This window comes from Otolemur garnettii, unplaced genomic scaffold (assembly GCF_000181295.1).
Source record: "Otolemur garnettii isolate 467f Iridium unplaced genomic scaffold, OtoGar3 scaffold00245, whole genome shotgun sequence".
Lineage (NCBI taxonomy): Eukaryota > Metazoa > Chordata > Mammalia > Primates > Galagidae > Otolemur > Otolemur garnettii.
Genome location: NW_003852640.1, coordinates 750,380 through 774,990, shown reverse-complemented (window position 1 = coordinate 774,990; position 24,611 = coordinate 750,380). Strand labels below are relative to the sequence as shown.

Here is a 24,611-nt window from a genome sequence, read left to right as displayed (position 1 = left end):
TTAGGCGATTCTTCTGCCTCAGCCTCCCAAGTAGCTGGGACTACAGGCGCCTGCCACAACGCCCGGCTATTTTTTGTTGCAGTCTGGCCGGGGCTGGGTTTGAACCCGCCACCCTCGGTATATGGGGCCTATGGGGCCGGCGCCTTACTCACTGAGCCACAGGCGCCTCCCGGGTCTAGCTTTTTATACACGCTTCACAAAGGGTTAACTTAATGTTTTTGAGCAACAACCTAAACAGTGGCATGATCAGTGCCTGGGAATGTTCAAGGCCTGGCTTGGGTTCAGTCCTATAAGGGAAAATGTGCAGCTGGCTGAGACACTGAAGGGTCAGGCTTTTTCTTCGTCGGGAAAGAAGTAGGGAAAGCTGGTGTTACTGAGTCTAGACTACTATTACTTACCACAGGACAGCCAATAAGTTGAGAGACAGGTGTTGGGGCAAGGAAAGCCAGCAAACTGAGAAGACAGTGGACTAACATACTGAAGAAGCATCTTAAGTTATAGTGAACTTCAGGATTCTTATGTTAAGGAAAGGGGGAAGAGGGAATCATTGCAAGAAGTAACCAAGGACCACATATATGAGCATCATTGAGGGTCTGAAGAGGATATAAAACATTTGTTCTTTTAGTAGGGCTAGATCAGGTCACAATGTTGCTATAAATCTTTAATATAGCATTGTTACTAGTATACATACTTTGTCTTCTCTGGAGTACTTGTGAGAAAGTGATGAAGTTATCCCTTCTAGAGTTTAAATTTTTCTTTTTTATTAAATCATAACTTTGTACATTGATGCATTTATGGAGTTCAGGGTACTGCTTCAATATACAATGTGAAATGTTTACATTAAACTAAGTAACATCCATCACAATCATACTCATTTCTTAATAGTTTTAAAATGTCCCGTTGCATCATGCACATTAGATCCCCCCAAATATCCTTCCTCATCCCCCCTCCCCTCCTCTCTCTCTCCTCTTCCCTTCTACTTTCTGGACTATAGTTATGTTTTACTGTTCATATGAGTGTGTAGGTGGTTATATATTGATTTCATAGTAGTATTGAGTATATTGGATATATTTTTTTCCATTCTTGAGTTACTTTACTAAGAAGAATATGTTCTCAGTTCCATCCAGGTAAACATAAAAGATGTGAAGTCTCTATCTTTTTATGGCTGCATAGTATTCCATGGTGTACATATACCACAATTTGTTAATCTATTCATGGGTCGATGGGCACTTGGGCTGTTTCCATGTCTTTAAATTTTTCTTATAATTAGCTGGTCTTCTTGCAGAGCTAAGCAGAGGCTTTTAACCTAAAGGATATTACCACAGGGGGTCAGAAGCAAAATGGAGGTAGTTATGTTAACCCTCCTTCCACTGGTACACTGGGGGCCCTACAAACATAATGTGGAAATTCTGGAACTCAGATCCTCTCTACTCTGCTAGTTTTATTGTTGCTACTGCTTATAGTAGTTACATTTGCTTAGTGATTTTTCTGAACCAATGCAGTCAAATCTGTTTTCTTTGCCACATGTGGCCACTGAAGTCTCTATTGATTACTGTTCAGCTAATGTTTGGGCCAAGAGTTCTTAAAGAGGCCTGGAACCAATAAATCTCTAAGTCTTTCTTAGTGGCTCTGTGCACGTGGTGGAGCACCCTCAACACAAAGAGGGGAGTGTGCTGCTCTGTGTTAGCCTTTACGAGTCCTTTTGCCAGGACTCGTAAGGTCAGCCAGCGGTGACAGCATAGGATTTAAGTCTCTCCTGAGTATACCCACAGCCATTTTTTTTTTTTTTTGAGACAGAGTCTCACTTTGTCACCCTTGGTAGAGTGTTGTGGCATCATAGCTCACAGCAACATCAAACTCATGGGCTCAAGTGATCCTTTTGTGTCTTCCAAGTAGTTGGGACTACAGGAACCAGCCACTATGCCTGGCTAATTTTTTTGAGATGAAGTCTCCCACTTTTGCTCAAGCTCAGATAATCCATCCATCTGGGCCTTCCAGAGTGCTAGGATCACAGGCTTGAGCCAGCACACCAGCCCTATTCAGCCCTTCTTATGTATGTGACCTATATTCCCAGAATTATGTTGGGTTTTCAAAGTCCCTGTGAACATTTCATTGCCTTAATGTTCCCTTTAAACTTTTTGTTTAGTGTACTGCTTGCCCTAGCTGTTGCCTATCATCTCAGGCAGCTGTCAAGTTGTGACCCTTGCCTGCAGTTGTCTTTCTCAAACAGCCTCAAGGAAAAGGATATTGGCAGTGGGTCAGCTCTGAGTGGGTCTTGTAGGTGAGATCTTCAGAGATGCCAGACTTGTTATATGGAATAGTTCTTTGTGGAGGAGGGCATCCTGCTGCTGTCAGCTCCAGGAACCTAGGCTGTTATTTCCAAGATTCCCGCCGAACTGGGGAGCAAAGTTGGACCAGGGAAAGTTAAAACACCACAAAGGTCACTGTTCTTTCTAATATTCATCAGTTTTCTAGACACTCCAGGGGGTGCTGAGAGCCTTTGATTAATTTCTGTAGTTCTGAAAGAGTTGATTCTGACAATTTTTTTTTTTTTTTTTTTGAGACAGAGCCTCAAGCTGTCCCCCTGGGTAGAGTGCCGTGGCATTACAGCTCACAGCAACCTCCAACTCCTGGGCTCAAGCGAGTCTCCTGCCTCCGCCTCCCAAGTAGCTGGGACCACAGGCGCCTGCCACAACGCCCGGCTATTTTTTGGTTGCAGCCGTCATTGTTGTTTGGCGGGTCCGGGCTGGGGATTCGAACCCGCCACCTTAGGTGTACGTGGCTGGCGCCTTAGCCGGTTGAGCTATAGGCACCGAGCCGATTCTGACAATTTTTGCTGGGGTGGGGGCGTACGCTTTCCAGAGGCCTCTTTTCTCTGATTACCAACAGTAGTTTCTTGAGGAACTTTGGCTGTCCCGCTCGTGGCTTCTGCACCTGAGTCTGGGCATAATCTGTGCTTAACAAGTCCTTGTTCAATAGATGACGTTGAGTGCAGGACCCAAACCCAGCGCGGCAGGCTTCCCCCCTGCCGGGCGGAGCCGGTCCCTCCCTGTGGCCGAGTAGCGGACACAAGACCCCCGCGAGCTCCCCTCCGGGCTGTCCGGAGAGCCACCCTTTGGCTCGCCAGGTCTGTAGGTCGCCGCGGTAGCCGGGAGGGAAACCCGTCGTCGCGGAAACAGGGAGACTCGAGGCGGGAGCCCCAACCAACCATCATTTTCCGGGACTTCGGAACTAGAACAGTGAGGCGGAGCCCGGGACCTGACTGACACCTCTCCCTGCTCTCCGGCTGTCGCGAGGCTTGGGTACGCGTGGAGCCCCGGGGGCCGACGGGAGCGGCGCCGCGCCGAAGAGGGCCAAGATGGCGGCGGCAGCGGCTTCGTTCGGCAGGGCGGTGCTGGGCCCGCGGGGCTCGGGGCTCCCGAGCGCGTGTGCCCGGGGTCTGCTGTGCGGCGCGCGGCCCGGGCAGCTGCCGCTGCGGACTCCTCAGGTGAGTGCTGGCCCGGGCTACGGCCTTCGCGCGGCCCCGCAGCCCCGTGAAGGTCATGGCGGGGAGGCTCCGGGCATGGGACGGGGCAGCGGGGACGCGGTCTCGGCCACCCGGCGCCCGGCTCCGCTGCCTGCCGACCTTGGACACTGGGGAGCTGGGCCAGGTGTCCATTCCTCCGAGCCGCAGGACGCCTTGTTCATTGCGTGGGAGGCGGTGGGGTGGTTTTGCTGCCGAGTCGGGGCTGTGGGCTTTTCCCGGAGAGCGCTCCCAGTACGGCTTTGGCAGCCGGCTGTCCAGACTGGCTCGTGTCCTGAAGTGACCCCACCCCGACCTCAGCCGGCTGCCGTGACCTTGACCTCCCGCACCCTTTGGCCACTTCGGCCTGACCCCGACGCAGAATCCAAGAACACTCCTCATCCCCTTCTCAGAGCCGAATCACGGTCTAGGGATCTACAGCGGAGAGGGCTAGGGTGGACTGTGGGGCAGCTGTGCTTTGGGCATTCTGCAGGAGATGGTTGGTGCTGGGTGGAGAGATAGGCGCTGAAAGGCAGATCCCCAGGTAGGGCTGGGTGGTATCCTGGCAGGCGCTGAGCAGAGATCTTGCAGGCAGTGTCCTTGTCGTCGAGGTCTGGCCTTTCCCGCGGTCGGAAGGTGATGCTGTCAGCGCTGGGCATGCTGGCGGCTGGGGGTGCAGGGCTGGCCATGGCTCTGCATTCTGCTGTGAATGCTAGTGACTTGGAGCTGCACCCCCCCAGCTATCCCTGGTCCCACCGTGGCCTTCTGTCTTCCTTGGACCACACCAGGTATGCAGCTGGGTGGAGGAATTTCGGAGTGGAGTCGGTGGGGTGGCTTTTTGGGTGCCCCTAACTCTTCCTCTTTCTTTAGCATCCGGAGGGGCTTCCAGGTATACAAGCAAGTGTGCTCCTCCTGCCACAGCATGGACTACGTGGCTTACCGCCACCTGGTGGGCGTGTGCTACACGGAGGAGGAAGCTAAGGCCCTGGCAGAGGAGGTGTGGGGTTTGGGGTGTGGACTCAGGGCTAGGGGCTCCTACTGCAGTGGGACGACAGAGGTGTGTGATGAGCCTATTGGTGGCAGGTGGAGGTTCAGGACGGCCCCAATGAGGATGGGGAGATGTTCATGCGTCCAGGGAAGCTGTCTGACTACTTCCCCAAACCATACCCCAACCCTGAGGCCGCCCGAGCTGCTAACAATGGAGCATTGCCCCCTGACCTCAGCTACATCGTTCGAGCTAGGTACATGGGCTGCCCACAGGGTGGTGCTGGAGAACAGGGGAAGTTCTGACTTGTGCCAGGGGCTGAAGTGCCATGGATCTGGTCTCAGGCATGGTGGTGAGGACTACGTCTTCTCCCTGCTCACGGGCTACTGTGAGCCACCCACTGGGGTGTCACTACGAGAAGGTCTCTATTTCAATCCCTACTTCCCTGGACAGGCCATCGGTATGGCCCCACCCATCTACACTGACGTCTTGGAGTTTGATGATGGTGAGAGGCTCTTCTCTGGGATGCTTCCCCTGTGTTCCTGGGCCCAAGAAGCCCCACCCCCTTTCTTGCCTAGGGTGTTATCTGTGTACTTCTGAGGTGGTTTGGGGGCTCCTTCACAGTCCTGTTTGTGTGGGTGGGGGGAAACCTTGGGCAGGGGCCAGTCTTTGCTCCTAGAGGGGGATATACTGAGGATATGTGAGCCCCTACACTTCACTATTCCTTATTGTGCCAGGTACCCCAGCTACCATGTCCCAGGTAGCCAAAGATGTGTGCACCTTCCTGCGCTGGGCATCTGAGCCAGAACATGACCATCGCAAACGCATGGGGCTCAAGGTGAAAGGGTTGGGCAGGGGTCAAAGTGGGTGTTAAGAGAGGTGCTGGAAGGGTCCCTCCTGCCTCCCATCTCTGAGCCTGCCTTATCCCCAGATGTTGATGATGATGGGCTTGCTGCTACCCCTGGTCTATGCCATGAAGCGGCATAAGTGGTCAGTACTGAAGAGTCGGAAGCTGGCATATCGGCCACCCAAGTGACCCCTTCCAATGACTGCTTGTCATCCTGCCTGAACAGGCCCTCAAGCATCCTGGGCCTGTTCAGGCCTCAGCCGGCCACTCAGCTAAGGCCCTCTTCGTCTGGGACAAGAGGGGAGGGGGCAGGAGGCCAGGCTCTAAGTCCAGATCCTCCTTCCCCCACCATGGGAATAAATTAAAGTTTCTCAACATACACGTGTTCAAGGAGTACAGGTTTGTAGGGAATTCTGGTACCAAGGCCCTTGTTCTCAGAGCTTCCAAGATGCTCATGCACTAACTGGTGCTGGGACAGAGAGCAGAGAACAGAATGTTAGAGGAGAAGGTGCACTCAACAGGGTAGGGTGTCTGGGCACAGGTGAAAAGGGGCTGCCCTGGCTGGACGTGCTCCAGGGACCCTCTGGGATTAGCAGCCATGTGTTGATATTGAGCCACTTAGCCATCCTGGTGGCAGTAGGGAACCTCAATAGCACTTCAACAAAAGAAAGGCCTGGTCTTTGAGCAGAAGCTGTTTTGGGCTCAGAAGAGAGGGTGGCTACCAGGCACATTAAGGATTAGGCACACAGAGGAGTGTACCTGGAATATCCCCCTGGTGTGTTAGCTGGATAGCCAGAGGTGCTGTCCATTAAAGAGTGGCACGTGATGGGGGAAATGTCAGGTAGGGTATTCATGATAGAATGGCATCTCCTTGCAGTTATGTTATAGGACAGCTGGGTGGTAGGTCCAGGACACAGCTGGCAGTAACTAGGCTTACAGCAGGTGAGGATAGGGTAACACTGACAGCAAGGTCATGGAGAAGTGACCTCAGCAGTAGTACAAGGCCCTATTACAGGAGTCCCAGCCCCTGAGCACGCCTTGTATCTAAGGGAAGGAAAATACTGTTTCCATTATCATTCTAGCTGGAAGAATAGAAGGAAGTATAGGCCAGAGTCTACCAAGGGTTAAGAACTGAATGGGAGAAAGGCGCAACCAGGCTGAAGGCAGTAGACGGATGCAGGCCTGCAGGACCAGAGTGGACAGCAGGAGATGAGGCTGGCACTGAGGACTCACAAATGATTGGTTCAATGTGTAGAATAACTCAATAGTCTCAAGAGCCAGTGGTTACCAGTCAGGTAGGCCTCTGGGGTCTGGGAAGAGATCCTGGTGCCATGCTCCTCTGACCAGTGGGACCTGGAGCTAAAGTCCTTTTTTTTTTTTTTTTTTTTTTTTTGAGAAAGGGTCTTATTTTGTTGCTCTTGGTAGAGTACCATAGTGTCATAGCTCACAGCAACCTCAAACTCTTGGGCTCAGCCTTCCCAATAGCTGGGACTGTAAGAATCTACCACAGTGCCCATCTATTTAGCTATTTTTAGAGATGGGGTCTCACTCTGGCTCAGGCAGTGTACCCACCTTGGCCCTCAAATCCACTCTTTGGTTTTCCTGCTCACCCATTTCTGTAGCCCTTGCTGGGCTGGGGCAGGTCTGTACAGAGACACGGTGAAAGGGACACTCACTGGTTCTTAAGTGTCTTTTAATGATTCCAGCTTGTGGCCCTTTTCCCCAACCTTGGTGGTTTTGTCTTCAGTATGCAATCAGCAGAGGCTGTCCCCTGAGGAAGTTCAGGAGTAGGCTTAGACCTCAGGCCTATAAATGAAGAGTGGTGCTCTCCCTGTAATCTGCAGGGGGAGAGATAGTCATTTCTGCTTGGTCTGCCTGCCCCACCCCCTCCTCTACTTCTGGTACCTTTGCTGGCTGCTAGGTGGAAGCTGCTGGAAGGGGGTCCCAAGTGCAGGGCCTTTGGGTGCTACACATCTCACAGCCAGGTCGGCTTGGGGTGTTAATGAAGGTGCAAGAAGGGCAGGCCCAGCCAGGCTAAAGAAATGGGAAGACATTTGCTGCTTCCATGCTGTCTCCTCCCCACAGCCACCCAGACCCTGCCTACCCCTGTCCCTACTCAGTCCTTTGCTCACCTGAAAGGGGCTGGGGAGGCTGGAGGTGGCTTTCCGGGGGGCTGGAGGCAGCTCCATTGATGGGGGAAACAAATGTCCTAGTTCCTTGTCTTCTTGGGGGAGCTGAGGGCTGCATCCTGTAGCAAAGGGTGGAGCTCAGGGCTGTGTCAGGTTGTATCCCGCCTCCCTCACCCTACCCATTGAGGACTGACCTGGGGCTTCTCGGGCTGAAAGTAAGTAGAGGAAAGCATGGTCCCCATCTTGCCAGACTCCGTAGGAGGCGAGGCTGCGCTCAGGCACACACAGGCACTGCCCAATGATCCAGCGCTGCACGGCTGGTGGGAAACCGAACTCAGAGAATACCTGGGACCAAAGCATCACAGCAGGCAATTTCACCCAGGGCCCCTAACCCCAGCAGGGTTCCCTAAACCCTGTGCTCACCTGCTCCTGGAGGGCTGCAATGGTGCAATGGGGGTAGACCTGCAGTGTGACATGGGCAGAAGATGAGGCAGATGTAGCAGACGCAGCATCTTCGAGTGTGACCTGTAGCCTGGGAGCAGAAAGTGGGTGAGGGGATGATGGGTGAGGGGATGGTAGACAGGGTGAGTAAGAAGTCCTAGGCCTCACCTGATGGGACCAGGTGGGAAGCAGGTTTCCTGGAGCTGGACACTGAGGGCCACGTGATTCTGGGCCAGGACAGCTGCAGCTTGGGCTGCCCCCTTCTCATCCCCACCTGCAATGGCCTGGGCCAGGCGCCCTGCCAGCTCTTCTACATGGAAAGGGAAGGACAGGTGTTATAGCTGGGCACTGTCCACCTCCCCTAACTCCCCAACCTGTCTGCCCTTACCTTTTTCCATCAAGTCCCCAGGGGTCTGGGGAAGATCAGCCTCAGGTTGGGGGACCTTGAGTGTGGGAGTTCCAGGGGGACTCGACAGGGAAACAGGGCATGTTTCTGGGTCCAGGGCTGGGGTTGAGCTGCCACTGGCTAGAAAGGAAGATGTGAAGTGGGCTAGCAGCCTCCACCGAGGCCTCTTTGCCTTAAGGTTCCCTCCAGGACCTTTGCCTTCTCCCTCAACTGGGTCCTCACCAAGGCCCTACCTTAGGTCATACTTCAAGCCACACCTTCCCCTCCCAGCCTTGGCCCTTGCAAACCCTTCAGAGGGCCCTGCCAGACTCCTTTTGGTGCTGGAGCTGCTCTTGGCTTGTCCTTATGACTAGAGTCCTTCAGAACCTTTCTGCTGCCTAGTCCCACTTGTCTCCCTCCACAGAGGCCAGGCCACCTCTGCTAACCCTTTTTTCAACCACAAATGCCCCAAGGATTCACAGCAGAACCAACAGCAGGCCCTCAGGCAGGGTCCTATAGTCAGGGGACCACTTCCCATCCGGGCTCCCCCATTAGCTCAGAATACACTTGGGCTGTCTTCCTTGGGCATCTTTATAAAACTGGGCACATTGCTCTTCCTTCTTACCTCCCACTTGAGGCCTTGGCCATTGTAATGGAGAGTCTCCACATAATACTGACACAGCTCCTATGATAGCCCCAGGCCCTTCCTTGGTATTCTGAACTGTCCACTAAAATAAACAGGGACCTCCAAACTTGCCTCATAGATTTTGTTTGCTGGTCCCTTGGCCACATGGTTCATGCAAGAACATTAAAATTTCACTCAAGGGTCCCATTCTCCATGAAGTTCTAATAGCAGCCCTCCCTTCATGCTCCCATTTAACAGAAATTTACTGTACATTTTATGTTGCCCCCCCCCAAAATGCAAGCTTAAAGAGAACAGAGATTTGAGGTTTTGTTCGTGCTAAGAAATGCCTACTACAGAGCAAGTGCTGAACAGACATACTCAGGGAATGAATAAAATGAGCCCCTATTTTTTTTTTTTTTCTGAGACAAATTATCTCAAGCTGTCGCCCTGGGTAGAATCCTGTGGCATCACAGCTCAGAGCAGCCTCCAACTCTTAAGCTCCAGCAATTCCCCTTGCCTCAGTTTTTCTATTTTAGTAGGCACGAAGTCTTGCTTTTGCTCAGTCTGGTCTGGAACTTGTGAGCTCAAGCAATCCACCTGCCTTAGCCTCCCAGAATGCTAGGATTACAGGCATGAGCCATGGCACCCAGCCCCCTTTCTCTTTCTAAACATTGAGTTGCCCAGGCCTCTCCTACATCAGTTTTCCTACCCCACTGGCAGCTCTTCCCCTATCTTGTTTGTGAGCTGTCTTTCCTTTCCCTGCTGGACCATCTTGCTTCTCTTGCCTGGTAACCCTGGTTGACCTCTCCTCCCAATCTTCACTTCTCCAGAGAGCCCCAGCTCCAACCCAGGTATGTGAGAACCCAACCACCCCCAAACCCCTCCCAAACAGGCCCTCTGTCTAGGAGCCCTGCACTACCTGGTCCCACCATCTTTCTCAGGCTTAACTTCGAACTCTTCCATTTAAACAGCCATGAGGGGCTTGGCGCCTGTGGCTTAAGCGGCTAAGGCACCAGCCACATACACCTGAGCTGGCAGGTTCAAATCCAGCCTGGGCCTGCCAAACAACAATGACGGCTGCAACCAAAAAAATAGCCGGGCGTTGTGGGGGGCGCCTGTAGTCCCAGCTACTTGGGAGGCTGAAGCAAGAGAATCACTTGAGCCCAGGAGTTGGAGGCTGCTGTGACCTGTGACGCCACAGCACTTTACCCAGGGCAATAGCCTGAGGCTCTGTCTCAAAAATAAATAAATAAATAAATAAACAGCCATGAGGCCAAGCCAGGTAGCTCACCTGTAATCCTAGCACTCTGGGAAGCCAAGATGGGTGGACTGCCTGAGCTCACAGGTTCAAGACCAGCAGGACCCCGTCTCTAAAAATAGCCTGGTGTTGTGGCCTGTGCCTGTAATCCCAGCTACTCTGAAGGCTGAGGCAAGAGAATTGCTTGAACCCAAGAGTTTGAAGTTAATGTGAGCTATGAAGCCACAACACTCTACCAAGGGCAACAAGGTGAGACTCTATCTCCAAAAACTAAAATAAACAACCAAGAAACCCAGCTAACACCATCTTCTAAGGATCTCTGGAAACATCCTTTTCTCCAGCCCTACTGGGCACCAACCTATATGACTGCAGAAGTCTCAGTCTTCATCAGCAAATACTTGTATGAGGCTGTCATTCTCCCACTGGATCTGCTCCCATTGTTCTGGAGATAATCTGCCTCCACAGTGGGCCTAAGGCCTGCTCACTCTGCCTCTCCAGCTTATCTGATGCTCCAGGTTCCACCTTCTCTACCCTTTCTCCTTTTCTCCACTTTCTGCCTCCTGAGAGCCTTCTTAGGCCCACAGCAGTGGGAAGGTAGGCTCAGTTTTGCCAACCAGGATTGGGGTGCTAGGGCTACTCCAGATGAGTCTCCTCCAGAGCACTGACCATTCTGTCCCTCCACGGTGGCACTTCGGACTAGCGCTGCCCACCGCTGAGCTTCCTGAGGGTTGAGAAAGTGCAGACTGAAGGTTCCAGGCCCTCCTGGTGGAGGCTGCAACTCATGCTGGTTAGGCCCCCGGATGGTGTAGGAGACGGACTCCAAGGGCCACTCCAAACTGACCTGAGGATGGGGAGAGTGCGGATTCAGAGTCTCCCATCACACGTGATGAACAAAGGAATACAACAAGGTAACATTTATAAGCAATGTACACCGTCCTGAGCCCTTTACACCTATTATCAAATCCTCACAACAGTCCTGTTAAGTAGTTACCGGCAGTACCCTCTTCCTACAGATAAGAAAACATAAGAAAGAAAAATGAGTGCTCAAGCGCACCCAGACGGCAAGCAGAAGAGACTGGCCTCAGGCTCCGCGCCCCAGACTCACCGTCCCAGGGCCAGTGCCCAGCAACTCCAGCCGGAAGCGCCCGGGGTGCTCTAGGTCTGCGCTCAACTGCAGCCTCCGTAGCTGCGCTTCGACCTCTGGCCCGGCACCCAGCGGCCTCACCGCGGCGTTCACAGCCAGGAGCACTGCGGTGGAGCCCGGGACTGACACAGTCGCCGCCCCGCCGGCGGGCGGCGCCATCTCCGGGCCGACCTGGTTCCGACCCTCGGAGCCGGCTTCCGTCGGACCGGGCCTCTGAGCGGCTTCCCCAGCCGGAAACCGCAGTTGCGAGTCTGGGGTTCCGGGCACAACCAGAGTGTTAGGGCCCAAGGCAGGACCGAGCGCCTCGCACCCGCCAAGCCTGACTCGTTCGCTGTGCCCAGGAATGGGCACGGCCCGAGGCGGGCGACGTGTAACGGGCCTGAGCAGGGCGCCGAGGAGGTCAAGTGTGAGCTGGACCTCGGGGGCAAAAGATCAGGGACCGAAGCACAGGCCACAGCTGGAGGGCCGGCGCAGCGTCATCGCCCCGAGAGATTCTAGCGGGCAGAGGCTGCAGCGGGGTAGGTAACTACCCACAGCCCCCAGCGAACTCCGCCACGCCCACACCGCGAGCCGGGCCTGCCGCGCCTCCCTGGGAACCCGGTCGATCCCCCGAGGGGGCGGAGCCCGCCAAGTTGCGACCAGTGGGCGCCGGGGGAAGGAGGGCTCGTACGAAGACAAGCGTGACAGACAGGCTTCTGAGCCAGTGGGAGTAGAAGGCAGAACTGAGCGGCGGGTACCGCACCCAATGGCTACTCGACCTCCCGATCCCCGAGGCTAGAGCGGGCCATTCAGAAGCGTGGGGACGGGCCGTGCGGACGCTTGTTGTTGTCCGGCGGAGGAAGCGGAGGTTGCTCGCTCGCTGGCTTGCCCGGGCGCTCTGTGGCGGTCGGCAGCAGGTCGGTCGCGAGGGCGGGCGCTGTGCAGGGGGGCGAGGCTATGTCGCGGCGGCAGCCCGGACGGGCCGGCAGGGCCGGGAGTAACGGGACGTCACCGCGGAGCTTCTTCCCCTTGATGCCGTGCGGCCCGAGCGGAGGCCGCGGCGCCGCCCTCCGGTCCTGAGGAGCCCGCACTGCGCGGAGCCCGCCCCGCCTGCACACCGGCACCGACGCCGAGCCACCCGGCCCTGCCCAGCCCGGCGCGGCCTGGTCAGCCCAGCCCAAGAAGGTGGGTGTACGCCAGCTGCCCCGCGCCGTCTCTGGCGGCCGGAACCGCAGACCCCAGCAGGCCTCACGCGGTGCGCTGCCTCCTGGGACTTGTAGTTCTGTCGTGGTTCGGAGGGCGCCGCTAGCCCAGACGCGCGGGCGCGGCCTCGCGGACGCTGCAACACTCTAGTGGGGCTGCGATCCTGCGCTCCGTAGCGTCCAGAGAAACTAGACGCTTTTGGAGAGTAGAGCGGAGAAGCTTATGGGCTTTCTCCCCCTCTTGCCAGAGGACAGCCAGAGCAGGGAAAGAGCCTGTCTTTCGCAGGTCTGAGAGCCTCAGGTGTCCTCATTCCCACCCGGGATTCGGGTTCTTACTCAGCCTGAAGATCTGAAAACAGAGTCATGGCCCTTCACGGCCTCAAGACAACCCCCACGGGTGGTGGGCTTTTTTTTCTGGATGTGAATGGGGAGTGTTCAAGAAGAGACTAAGCCAGCAGGAGCCCTCAAGGCCTCCCAGCCTGGTCTTAGAACTCAGTGCCAGCCACGTACACCTAAGGTGGCGGGTTCGAACCCCCAGCCCGGACCCGCCAAACAACAATGACGGCTGCAACCAAAAAATAGCCGGGCGTTGTGGCGGGCGCCTGTGGTCCCAGCTACTTGGGAGGCGGAGGCAAGAGACTCGCTTGAGCCCAGGAGTTGGAGGTTGCTGTGAGCTGTAATGCCACGGCACTCTACCCAGGGGGACAGCTTGAGGCTCTGTCTCAAAAAAAAAAAAAAAAACTCAGTGCCTTGCAGGGGGTGTGGCTGAGCTTGAGCCTGGACTTGCCACCTTCAGGTAAGGGGATCTCAGACCAGGAGAGGGAGGGGAGCTGCTGGGAGCCAGACTCCGTTTGTTTACAGCGGCTCTGCTTGGGGATTAGCAGTGCTGAAGGCAGAACCCCATGGGGCCAGATACCCATGGCCTGGCCTCCTGCATCCTCAGGCAGCCCTAGCCCCTTTGGAGTGCTTAGCCCGTTCCCTGAGGACATGAAGCTGTTGGAGAACTCAAGCTTTGAGGCCATCAACTCTCAGCTGACTGTGGAGACCGGAGATGCCCACATCATTGGAAGGTGAGGCCAGAGGTTCTGCGGGCTGGCATTTCAGAGGTTATTCTGCTCTGGCCCCTGAATCAAACCTGGGAGGCAATGTTCTGTGGTCCTGCCTGCATCCCATAGGATTGAGAGCTACTCATGTAAGATGGCAGGAGATGACAAACACATGTTCAAGCAGTTCTGCCAGGAGGGTCAGCCTCACGTGCTAGAGGCACTTTCTCCACCCCAGACCTCAGGCCTCAGCCCCAGCAGGTGAGTTGAGGTGGGGCCTGCCCATAGGGACTGTAGGAGGGTGGGCTGGGCTGACAATTCTTTTTACAGACTGAGCAAGAGTCAAGGTGGTGAAGACGAGGGCCCCCTCAGTGACAAGTGCAGCCGTAAGACCCTCTTCTACTTGATTGCCACGCTTAATGAGTCCTTCAGGCCTGACTATGACTTCAGCACAGCCCGCAGCCATGAGTTCAGCCGGGAGCCCAGCCTCAGCTGGGTGAGGGTCAGGTGGTGGGAAGGGAGCTACAGCCCCACAGCCATCCCACTGTCCCCCCATGTCCTGGGCTCTAGCCAGTTCACACCTGCTGCCCTGGGCCTTTGTCACCCTGACTATGACCTGCCTTAGGTGGTGAATGCTGTCAACTGCAGTCTGTTCTCAGCTGTTCGGGAGGACTTCAAGGCCCTGAAGCCACAGCTGTGGAATGCAGTGGATGAAGAGATCTGTCTGGCAGAATGTGACATCTATAGGTGGGCCAACATCCCTGTAGTTGGGACCCCAGGTGTGTGTGTGGCACTGGGGCCTCATGTCACCTCTCACCCTACACTTCCAGCTATAACCCAGATCTAGACTCAGATCCCTTTGGGGAGGATGGCAGCCTCTGGTCCTTCAACTACTTCTTCTACAATAAGCGGCTCAAGCGAATTGTTTTCTTCAGCTGCCGCTCTATCAGGTGGGCACCATCTGCCTCATTTTCCCAGCTCCCTGTTGGGCCCATGCAGTTTCCTCAGTGGCCCCTACCTGCTCTTGACCTTGTTCCCCCGGACAGCCTCCCTGGAGCTAGCAGCAGGCCTGAGGTAGGCCATCCTAAGACTGATTTCCCCACTTCCCCCAGTGGCTCCACTTACACACCCTCAGAGGCAGGCAACGAGCTGGACATGGAACTGGGGGAGGAGGTGGAGGAAGAAGGCGGAGGCAGCGAGGGTGGGTCCGAGGACACCAGTACCACAGAGGACAGGTGGGTGATGGTGGCTGTGACCTGGGACCTTGGAATCTGGAGTGGGTATGACAGGCTGGGGGCTCTCTGTCCAGTCTCAGTGGGAGCTCCTCAAGGCCTGCTGTGTGCCAACCCTTGCCCAGGGTCCCGGTGATGTGTATGTGATGAGCAGAGGCCCCAGCTTCATCCAGCTTCAACCAATGCCTGGACCTGTCCACCTAAGAGGCCCACGGCCTCCCCAGCTACTGGCCAGACCCTGGTGCTGCCACAGTCCCAGTGCTGCCCAAGGCCACACCTGCCTGGCCCTTTGGTTCCAGCCTATGGATGTGCACTCACCCCCACAGGCTACCACTGCTGTGCTGTGGCTGGACTAGATGGACAGCATGGGGCCTGGTGGGAAGAGCGACTGCCTGCCCAAATGAGCTGCCACAGGCAGGGACAGCTGGACACAGAGTTTATTTTTGTATTTTGTACTGGGTCTGCACACTCCACCCCAAAGGGTCTGTAGCCTGAGGCCCCAAAAACAGGCCCCAGTGGTCACTGGCTCTGATCTAAGGCCAGCCCCTGGCGCCCACCTGTATCCCCCCCTGCCGGTTGACCGCGTGCACTGAGTGTCAGTTTGCTGCAGCTCATTTGTTTCCAATAAAAGTTTCTGTGATTTAGTGTGGACCTGGATGCTGCATGGGGACTGGGATTGTGGTGGGGGCGGGGCCAACGTCTGGTATCCCAGCAACAGCGCTGAGCCCGCTGGGTACCGACCTGTTGAGTCAGGACCCGTCACGGAGATGGAGGCACAAGTGTTGGACTCAAGCAGATCCTTTTCAGAAGGAGATTATCCGATTCTGGACCCGGACCTGTATGACACATACAGCTTTGACATCCCAGACCCTGGTCTTCTCGTGGAAAAGAATGGTGAGGGGGCCTGGCCTCCTCCCCTAATGCCCCTTTATGGAGCAGGGCCCTGGCTAAGGTTCCGTTCTGGGACGACACCCCCCCTTCCCCTAGGCAGTTCCTTACCTGAAAGGGCTCTCAGAGGTGGGCTTCCGGCTGCCCACAACTTTCAGGGTTGGGAGGCCCGACGCCACGGTGACCGTGTCCAACTCCTGCTCGCAGAGTTGTCTTTCACGGAGCCGCCGCAGGTCCTTCCACTCTTTACTGGCAGCCAGCAGTGGCAAGGCAAGTCACCGAGTGCCCGCGCCCGCCAACTGTGGCTGCTTCTGCGTGGACGCCTCCACGACATCGTCGAGAAGGTGCAGCTTGCCCTGGGCGTCTGCTGGGGCCTCTTTAAGGGGCTGGTCCCTCTGCGGCCCTCACCTGGTGCCTTGTCCCACTGCAGGAGAAGACAGCCGAGCTGCATGTGGCCAGCCTTACGCACGGGCTGGAGCCGCTGCGCCACCTGGAGGTGGCGGCTGGGCTGCGTTCCGTGGCACCCGACCCCGTGGGCGGACGCTTCGTGGTGCTGGACTGCGCGGGCCACCTGCACCTGCACAGAGAGGATGGCTGGGCTCAAGAGAAGCTCCCGGCACCTGTGGCACTTACGGGGCTGGTGGCAGTGCTGGGCCCGCTGGGTGCTGTGGGTCGCTTTGTAGGCTGGGGCCCTGTGGGGCTGGCCATCCTAGGGCCCAGCTTCAACCTGCTGTGGCTGAGCCAGCCAGGTGTGGGTGGGGCGCCAGGATGCGAACCTACCTGCTGCCTGCCGGCACCCGACTGGGGGCTGCTGCTTGTAGCCCATGTGAGCGGCAGCTTGGCGCTCTGGAAATTCCGCTCAGGTGGTCGCCGCCTGGTGCTGCGTGGGCTACCCCTGCAACCGCCACCAAGCCCAGCTGGCCAACTCAAGTGTCTGGCTCTGGGACCAGCACCTCCCTATGAGGTCCGGTGCTGCTTCGCAGCCTGTGGTTCCGCCGTGCTCACCTTTGATCTGCAGATGTGGGCTCTCGTAGATGTGCGCAGGGACCTGCACAAAACGTGAGGGGGTCCGCAAGGGAGAGCCAGTAACGGCAGGGACACAGACCACTCATGTACAAGGCTGTGCTAAGACCTCTGGCCACCCCTGTCATTCCCCATCCGCAGCACCATCTCAGACCTGGCTTACTGTGAAGAGGTAGAGGCAATGGTGACAGCTTCCCGGGACAGCACAGTGAAGGTGTGGGAGGCCGACTGGCAGATCCGGATGGTGTTTGTGGGCCACACAGGTGCGCCCATTCTCTGACCACCTCAAGCTCTGGCCAGGCCTCTCAGCAGTGGCTGCAGGCCGGGCTCACAGCTCTCCTGCCCACTCCCTGTGCACTTGAGTGACTCGTACCCCCCTCCCCTCAGGTCCAGTGACGGCACTGGCTGTGCTCCCGAACACTTCCCTGGCACTGTCGGCCTCACAGGATGGGACGCTACGTACATGGGACTTGCGGGCAGCGGCACAGGTGGGCGAGGTGGGGCTATGCTACTGGGGCCAGGACGCGCGGTCAGGGCGCGTGAGTCACTTGTTGGCACCTGTAGGCCCTGGCTGGCCTGTGCTCTCAGTGTGTACAAACAGTGTGGAGCTGTGGCGCGTGCGAGAGCTTTACTCGCCACTGGCCCATCTGCCCGCACCAGTGCTCCATCTGCAGGTGGCGCCAACGCTTCCGGCGCCCATGCACCCGTCGCTTCCCACGCGCCTTGTGTGCGCCTGCGCCGATGGCTCAGTCAACCTGGTGTCCGCTGCGACTGGACGCACAGTGAGCGCGCTGCTGCTAGGACCCGAAGACTGCGCAGCTGCGGTGGCCTACTGCCTTCCGTGCGAGGTGCTCTGGCTGCTGACGCAGGCCGGGCACCTGGTGCGAGCCAACGCAGCCCTCAATCCCATGCTCGTGCTGCACCGGGTGCAGCCGCCGCCTCCCCAGGCACCACGGCCCTGCTGCCTGCACCTGTACAGCCACCTCACAGACCCTGGCAGCGCGTTTGCCTCTTGGGAGCTTGTGCGCCAGAACAGGGGCGAGCCGCACCGCAGCACTGTGGCCTGGGCCTGGAAAAACAAGAACCGGTAGGTGTTGGAACTGGTGAGGACCAGCTAGGCAAACCTGGTGACAGGGCCTCACCAACAGTCTCATCGCCACCCACAGGTTCTTGCCGGTGGTGGGGCACACTGACGGCACGCTGTCGGTGCTTGAGTGGTTCTCCTCCGAGATTGTGTTCCACACCAAGGCTCACAGCCCGGGCCCGGTCACCGCTATTGCATCCACCTGGAACAGCGTCGTGTCTTCAGGTTGGTACCTCCCTGCCCAAGTGATCATCCTGGGAATTCCTCCACTCCCCCAAGACCCAGCGCTAGGCTTACTGTCTGTAGGCGGAGATCTGACGGTGAAGATGTGGCGAGTCTTCCCCTATGCCGAGGAGAGTCTGAGCTTACTGCGCACCTTCTCCTGCTGTCACCCAGTCATGACACTCTGTGCCCTTGGCAAACGTGTCACTGTAGGCTTTGAGGACCCAGACAGTGCCACCTACGGCCTGGTACAGTTTGGCCCAGGTGACAGCCAGAGATTCGACCACCGGCCCCAAGATGACCCCACGGACCACATCACTGGTGAGGAGCAGTGAGAAGGGGGAGACTTCACCGCCAGCTGCTCCCGCCTGACCAGAACCCCGCCCCCAGGCCTGTGCTGCTGCCCCACGCTCAAGCTGTACGCCTGCTCCAGCCTGGACTGCACTGTCCGCATCTGGACCGCCAAGAACCGCCTGCTGCGGTGGGCTGGGGCCGAGGGTGGGCTGGGCTAGGAGGCAGCTGGCTGGGCTCTCCTACCTATGCCCCTCCCCAGACCAGTGGCCGAAGGGGCAGAGAGCCTTGCCCCTGCCAGTTTCCTTGTGTGGAATAGGGTGTGGACTCTGGCTCCGGTACCCCTCCAGGCTCCTGCAGCTGAACAGTGCCCCTCAGGCCCTGACCTTCTGCAGCAACAGTGGAGACTTGGTGCTGGCACTGGGCTCCCACCTATGCCTGGTATCCCATGGGCTCTACCTGCCCACATCCTACCTGGTTAAGGTGCGCTGGAGGACAGGGTAGGCAAAGTGGGGCCACTGCAGGCAGACATGGCTAGGCCAGGAATCAAGGCTCCTTTCTCCTGCCCAGAAACTGTGCGGGAAGGCTCCTGACATGGTAGATGACCCTCCACTGCCGTTGACCAGCCAGCAGTCGCTGACCTCTGCCCAGCTGCAGAGGCTTGCCAGCCTACATGGGGAAGCCAGCCTCAGGTCTAGTGGCAGGCCCCTTGGCCATCAGGGAGGCCTGCCCAGCCCTAGCCCCTGCTTCCCTTCCAGGCGCCATCGCAGCCTCTACCCCGACCCACTGGTATGCCACCTGTGTCCTACCTGTGCCTGTCCCCATCTGCAGTGCTGCCTTGTCCTTCATCCATCATGAGATGGTCCCTCCTCAGCAACCAGTGGCGAAGGAGGTGGGTGGGTCCTCCTTTGCCCCGTCCCCTGCCAAGCTCAGACCTGGATCCTTGTGGTTGCCTGGGCAGCATGTTGCAAAGCTCAAGGAAGACTAGGTTGACCTCTGACCCCCCACCTCAGGACTTGGAAGCTCTAGTGGCCCGGGATCAAGACCTTCAGCAGCTGAGGGTGGGGCTGGTGGTCCCAGCAGACCGGCCCCCACCCTCCTGGCAGCAACGCCAGGAAGCCTTTGACAATTACCTACACCTGATCTATGGCACCAGCATGCTGGTGGGTGTTGGGCCTCCCCCAAACCAAGGCCCTGGCCCCTTTCCTCTCCACAGGCCTCTAACACAGCATCTGGTCCTCCCACTCCCAGGGCGTGCAGTCCGGAAAGGAGTCCTGGCAGTGGAACACTGGGAACCTCACAGTGGAGAGAGAGATCTGGAACATGTGTGCCCTGCCCAGAGCTGCCCCCTGTCTCTGGCAGGCTGGGGTCAGCCCTGAAACCCAGACACTACCAATATCCCTGCCCCCTCAGGACCTAGGGACCCTAGGCCAGCGCTATGCCCGCCCTCCTCGAGTCACCTTGCCCATCCCACCCACCCACCGAAGGGTGCATAGCAGGGCCTCACGGGTGAGCCTCCCACCCCTCCCCCACCCAGGCCCTGATCTCAGCCACTGCTTCACCCATGTCCTGACCTCTGGCCCCCGTCTGGTCACTCCCTCCATGCCCTAGCTTCTGGCTCGCTCCTCCCTATGCCACGACCTGGGTCTAAGCCTGGATCTGCAGCTACAGTGGGAGCAGCTCCAAGGGTGGACGACCACAGCTCAGTACCCACCATCTTCCCACCTGAGGCACAGGGTGAGGGACCCAGGCAGATGGGGTGCCACCTACCCAAGGGCAAAGCTGCAGGGGTTCTGGGGGCTGCCTCTGCTCTGAGACCCTGTCTGCTTCCAGGTCCCCCTGCTGCTGAAGAGACGGCCCAAGGAGCCTCTCTCTAACTTTGGGGGCTTCTTTCCTGCCACCGCACAACCCTACAAGGTTAGGCCCCCCCATCCCCTCGGGGCAGCCCACTTCAGGGGTCACTATTCTTGTGTACCTCATCTTCCCTTTGCTTACAAAGCTCTCTGTCCAAATTTGACCCGGTGGCCATGCCCAGCTACAGCCCAGAGGGCCAGGCCACAGCCTTCCTCCACCCATCCCTGGCCCCACCAGACCCAGTTCAGGTGAGGCTGTATTTGTGGACACTGGCTCTGCACTCCTGAGCCAGGCCTAAGCCAGGGCTCCCAGAGCAGACACCAGGCAAAGCCAAAGCTGCTACTGGCTGTTTGTGCGTACATAGCCCTCTCCCTGGTGGAGGTGCTGGGTGAGGTGTTTGGGTCCATGAGCTTCTCCCAGAAGTCAAGAGCCCCTGTCCTGGCTCGGCGCCTGTAGGTCAACCGGCTAAGGCGCCAGCCACGTACACCTAAGGTGGCGGGTTCAAATCCCCAGCCCGGACCCACCAAACAACGATGACGGGGACAACCAAAAAATAGCCAGGCGTTGTGGCAGGCACCTGTGGTCCCAGCTACTTGGGAAGCAGAGGCAAGAGACTCGCTTGAGCCCAGGAGTTGGAGGTTGCTGTGATCTATAATGCCACGGCACTCTACCCAGGGGGGCAGCTTGAGGCTCTGTCTCAAAAAAAAAAAAAAAAGAGCCCCTGTCCTTTTGGTTTTGGGGAGCTGGCCCACACCAGGCGCTCAGGCAGGCCTCAGCCCCTCCCCCAGCATATGCCTAGCACTGTCCATGCCCAGGTGGGCTGCAGCCTTTCTGGTGGGCACCCTCAAGCTCTCTGTTGCCCTCTTCTATGCTGCTTCTTACTCATCCCTTTTCTTGCTACATGTGGACACCCCACTCCAGGGCTGGGGACTGAGTCCTGTGGGAAGCATGTGGGCATGCTCAGGCTCCTGGACCAGCTGCTTCTCACTGACCACCCTGCCATCTGGGTACGGACAGCAGAGACTGCTACCTAGTCTGGCTCTGGAGGCCTGGCAGAGCCAGCTGGGGGCTGGAAGGCTCTGCAAGGTCATGAGGTTACCCACAGCAGTATATGGGGAGGGGTAGTTCAGGTTTTCAGCACCTGCTGTGCTCCCCCTCCCCTAGTATCCGCTGCCCATCAGCTTCCCAGGCTGCGTGCCCAACTCTGTGGTGCTGCAGAAGATGTGGCTGCCTGGAGAGGTCAGCTGCCCAAGCTCCCTCGCCTGGCTCACGCCCCAGAAGAGATGTAAGGCAAGAGGGCCAGGCTGGGTGGCAGGGCAGGGCTCAGGGAGGGCTCTGTTATCTCCAGCCCAGAAGATAATATGTCTTCCCTCTGCAGTCGAGTACCAGCCAGGATGACCTATGGCTGCAACGGCACAGTAGGCAGTTTCGCACCCAGTGGCAAAAGGAAATCACCTCGTGGTTTGGGGAGGGGGTTGGGGAGGAGGAGGGAGAGGAGGAAAATCTGGACCTGGAGGATGACTGGATCTCGGAACAGCAGCTAAAACCCCAAGAACTGGTTCCTGGAGAGGTGTGGGTCACCCCTAGGCCATGCTGAAGGGTGGGCTGGCTCTGACACCCAGAGAGGCGGTGTCTACAGCTGCTGTGGCTCCCCCTAGGGCTCTGCAGATTTAACCCTGGAGCCCTCACACTCCCCCGAAGCTGCCAGGACTGAGACCAGATGGAAATACTACGGGCATGAGTCTTGGGAAGAGTACTTAGGACATTTGCCCAGGTTCCTGCATTTTTTCGTCTGCCAGGACTGGTTCAAAAGGCTGTTCCCCAACTTCAGCCTGGAGGTTCGGGGTGTGAGAAACACAGGGTAGGGCAGGGCAGAGGCACACTGGGTGTGGAGTGAGGGGTCAGGGCTGTGGCACACCAACCCTGCAGGCATACCCTGACATGGCCAGAGTGGAGGGCCTGGTGTCAGCACTCCTGGACCTGCTGAAAGAGGCCACGTGGGAGGACCGAGTGCACATTTTGCATGCGCTGCTGCGGCTGCTTCCCGACATGAGCAGCACCCTCCAAGGGCAACTGCAGGACACCGTCCTGTACTTGCTTAACCTGGACCAGCCTCCCAGCTTTCAGGTGTGCCCCTGAGCCCCCCACCTCACCCCCTTCCTGTCACACTCACCAAGCATGGTCCCTTCTCTGCACACGAAGGACCAGACACAGAAGCAGTTTGTGATGCTGGCGCTGCAGCTGCTTCTGGCCTGTTCCCTGGAGACCCGAGATGTGGTGCTGGAGCTTATGACCTACTACCTCTACTCACCAGCCCCCTGCCTGTGAGTATCACTCCACTGGGCCCTGCTCACCAGTTGGGGAAGCCTTGGGATAAGCCACATGCATCTGTCCTAGGCCAGAGATCAAGAAGGTGCTGGACGGGCTAGGCCTATGGGACCCAGAGGACTTCCTGTTCAAGGAGCTGCTGACCTGGGTCCAAGGCCGTAACTTAGAGTCTAAGGCTGCACTGCGTAGGCGCTGCTCCCAGAAGCTGGAGGACCTGATCCAGAAGCTGCAGGTCTGGGCTGGCAGGGGTTAGGTGGGCCACCCCTGGGAAACCTTTGGCTGTCTTAGAGGCTTTTCTGCGGTCGTTGGGGAAGAGCCAAATGAGGCTAGGGGCTCCTCGCCTTGCCAGGCTCTGAGCCCAGTATCCTCCCCTCAGTGCATCTTTGGCCTCTCCCCTGAGCTAGGGCTTGGGCAGGAGGGCTTTCTGTGTCCACTCGGGGGCTTCAGGAACAAGGGCACTTCCTCCCCAGCAGGTGGACACCGTGCAGGCACCAACTATAGCCCAGTTGTCTACAGTGCTGTCCAGGATTTCAGATGATACCTTGGTGGCACTTTCTGCTTCCAAGGAGACTGCAGCATTGCAGGCTTTGATGTTTCCCAGGCCACTTGCAGGCACCTCATTGACACCTTCAGTCACCTCATGGTCTCCCTCCAGCATCTCTGAGAGGCTCTCACATGCCTTGGAGATGCCTGTGCTGGCGTTCTCACCTGCAGAGCCAGATGCAACTGCTCTGCAGACATACACCCGGCGCAAGCTCTCGAATATGCTGCAAACCTTCCCTGCAGTGCCCCAGACCCGAGCCCGCTCCTCTGTGCCGTTGATGCTACCTGACCAGCTGCTGCCGCTAGAGAAGACGGACTGGTCACGGTCACAGATGCTGGACCTAGGCCTCATTGACATGCTCAATTTATTCTGCCTGCAGCAACGGGTGTGGCAGCAGAGTTTGAACAAGGAGACTGCATTCCCACGCCTGCCAGGGCCCAACACAGTGGTGCCACCTCCCCGCGCTCAGTGGTGTGTGGGGTGCAGGCACCACCTGCACAGGGTGGCTGTGTGGTGAGTGGCTGGGCCCAGCTGAACCTACCTCCTTATCCCCAGGCGCCACCCCATTCTCCGGCTTCAGGAGGTCAAGAAGGTTCCAGGCTCTAGGACGAGACTGAGGGGTGAGTGGGTACAGGGATAGAGATGGGAACCTAGCCTCACTCCTGCCTGCAGCCTCACTGCACTGCCTGCCGCAGGCCGGATGCTGTCCAGGCTCTGTGCTGGCCACACCCTTGACGGCTCTATCCGGATGTTGAAGCTGCCACTGCCCCGAGTAGAACTGCAGCCTTTCCCGCCCGGCTGGCCCAGGCCCACCCGCTCTCGGCCCCCACTGCTCCTGCAGCCTGCCCTGCAGCGCTACTTCCTATTGGATGACACGGACCCTGACAGCTACCACTGAGCTAGCTGATTGGCTGCCTGATGCCCCCACCTTCCCTTACCTCCAGCGTTAGGAGTAGTACCTGCTGTAGAGCCTGTCATTGGCCTTGACCAAGGCCCAGTGTAGAATAAAGTCCAGGAGTTTCAGCAAGCTTCAGGCCATTTTTTTCTCTAGAGGGCACTGGGGTGAGCAAGGTCTGGCTGACCTGCAGCAGCCAGTCATCTGTAGAAGGCAGGAGTGAGGGATGTGGCTGGGTCTGTGGTGGATGAGCATCAGAACGTGGTCAGCGTGTGTCAAGCAGCACTGGGGAGGCCGGACTAGATGGAGGGAGATAGTGTGGGCAGCACACCACCACATGCATTCAGCCAAAACCATAGATCAGGCTCAGCGCCTATAACCGGCCACATACACTGGGGCTGGAGGGCTCCAATTGGACCAGGCCTGCTAAACGACAGTGACAACAACAGAAATATAGCCAGGCATTGTGGCAGGTGCCTGTAGTCCCAGCTACTTGGGAGGCTGAGGCAAGAGAATTGCTTAAGTCCAAGAGTTGAGGTTGCTGTGAGCTGTGACACTACAGCACTCTAGCAAGGGCAACATAGTGAGACTCTGTCTCAAAAAAAAAACAAAAACGGCTCGGCGCCTATGGCTCAAGTGGCTAAGGCGCCAGCCATGTACATCCAAGGTGGCGGGTTCAAATCCAGCCCAGGCCCACCAAACAACAATGA

At 57.5% G+C, this 24,611-nt stretch overlaps 4 protein-coding genes across 8 annotated transcripts; 3 read left to right on the top strand and 1 right to left on the bottom strand.

Annotated features, from left to right (window-relative positions):
* Positions 1–3,057: 3,057 nt before the first annotated feature.
* Positions 3,058–5,713, top strand: LOC100953005 (cytochrome c1, heme protein, mitochondrial). 2 transcript variants are annotated; one of them, XM_023508377.1, is made up of 8 exons: positions 3,058–3,127; positions 3,236–3,487; positions 4,094–4,290; positions 4,373–4,499; positions 4,586–4,743; positions 4,832–4,992; positions 5,225–5,325; positions 5,419–5,713. In XM_023508377.1, the coding sequence occupies exons 2-8, from the start codon at positions 3,359–3,361 to the stop codon at positions 5,521–5,523; spliced, it is 978 nt and encodes a 325-aa protein (XP_023364145.1). In that variant the 5' UTR covers positions 3,058–3,127; positions 3,236–3,358; the 3' UTR covers positions 5,524–5,713. The 2 variants fall into 2 exon arrangements, with proteins under 2 accessions (XP_023364145.1, XP_003802384.1); XM_003802336.3 differs by having other exon boundaries at positions 3,070–3,487.
* Positions 5,714–7,043: 1,330 nt separating this feature from the next.
* SHARPIN (SHANK associated RH domain interactor) lies at positions 7,044–12,479 on the bottom strand. Of its 3 annotated transcripts, none has more exons than XM_023508364.1 (9): positions 11,278–12,479; positions 10,839–11,013; positions 8,293–8,430; positions 8,073–8,214; positions 7,887–7,995; positions 7,658–7,808; positions 7,467–7,582; positions 7,240–7,368; positions 7,044–7,140 (listed from the first exon to the last, which is right to left on the bottom strand). In XM_023508364.1, exons 1-8 carry the CDS (start codon positions 11,473–11,475, stop codon positions 7,252–7,254), a joined length of 1,146 nt encoding a protein of 381 aa, XP_023364132.1. In that variant the 5' UTR covers positions 11,476–12,479; the 3' UTR covers positions 7,044–7,140; positions 7,240–7,251. The 3 variants fall into 3 exon arrangements, 2 of the variants coding, with proteins under 2 accessions (XP_023364132.1, XP_023364131.1); XM_023508363.1 differs by having other exon boundaries at positions 7,056–7,172; XR_002771211.1 differs by lacking the exon at positions 7,044–7,140 and having other exon boundaries at positions 7,256–7,368; positions 7,658–7,780.
* An 832-nt stretch (positions 12,480–13,311) lies between these two features.
* Positions 13,312–15,416, top strand: MAF1 (MAF1 homolog, negative regulator of RNA polymerase III). The gene is made up of 7 exons (XM_023508365.1): positions 13,312–13,567; positions 13,673–13,801; positions 13,871–14,036; positions 14,166–14,287; positions 14,371–14,490; positions 14,653–14,775; positions 14,898–15,416. The coding sequence occupies exons 1-7, from the start codon at positions 13,416–13,418 to the stop codon at positions 14,917–14,919; spliced, it is 834 nt and encodes a 277-aa protein (XP_023364133.1). The 5' UTR covers positions 13,312–13,415; the 3' UTR covers positions 14,920–15,416.
* A 6-nt stretch (positions 15,417–15,422) lies between these two features.
* Positions 15,423–24,033, top strand: WDR97 (WD repeat domain 97). 2 transcript variants are annotated; one of them, XM_012813100.2, is made up of 24 exons: positions 15,423–15,666; positions 15,868–16,004; positions 16,091–16,719; positions 16,825–16,946; positions 17,071–17,770; positions 17,850–17,992; positions 18,074–18,310; positions 18,380–18,470; positions 18,631–18,763; positions 18,851–18,972; positions 19,112–19,172; positions 19,294–19,443; positions 19,532–19,789; positions 19,892–20,017; positions 20,114–20,197; positions 21,299–21,424; positions 21,513–21,704; positions 21,793–21,972; positions 22,064–22,261; positions 22,337–22,458; positions 22,532–22,694; positions 22,936–23,477; positions 23,562–23,626; positions 23,702–24,033. In XM_012813100.2, exons 1-24 carry the CDS (start codon positions 15,429–15,431, stop codon positions 23,902–23,904), a joined length of 5,022 nt encoding a protein of 1,673 aa, XP_012668554.2. In that variant the 5' UTR covers positions 15,423–15,428; the 3' UTR covers positions 23,905–24,033. The 2 variants fall into 2 exon arrangements, with proteins under 2 accessions (XP_012668554.2, XP_023364130.1); XM_023508362.1 differs by having other exon boundaries at positions 22,933–23,477.
* Positions 24,034–24,611: the final 578 nt, after the last annotated feature.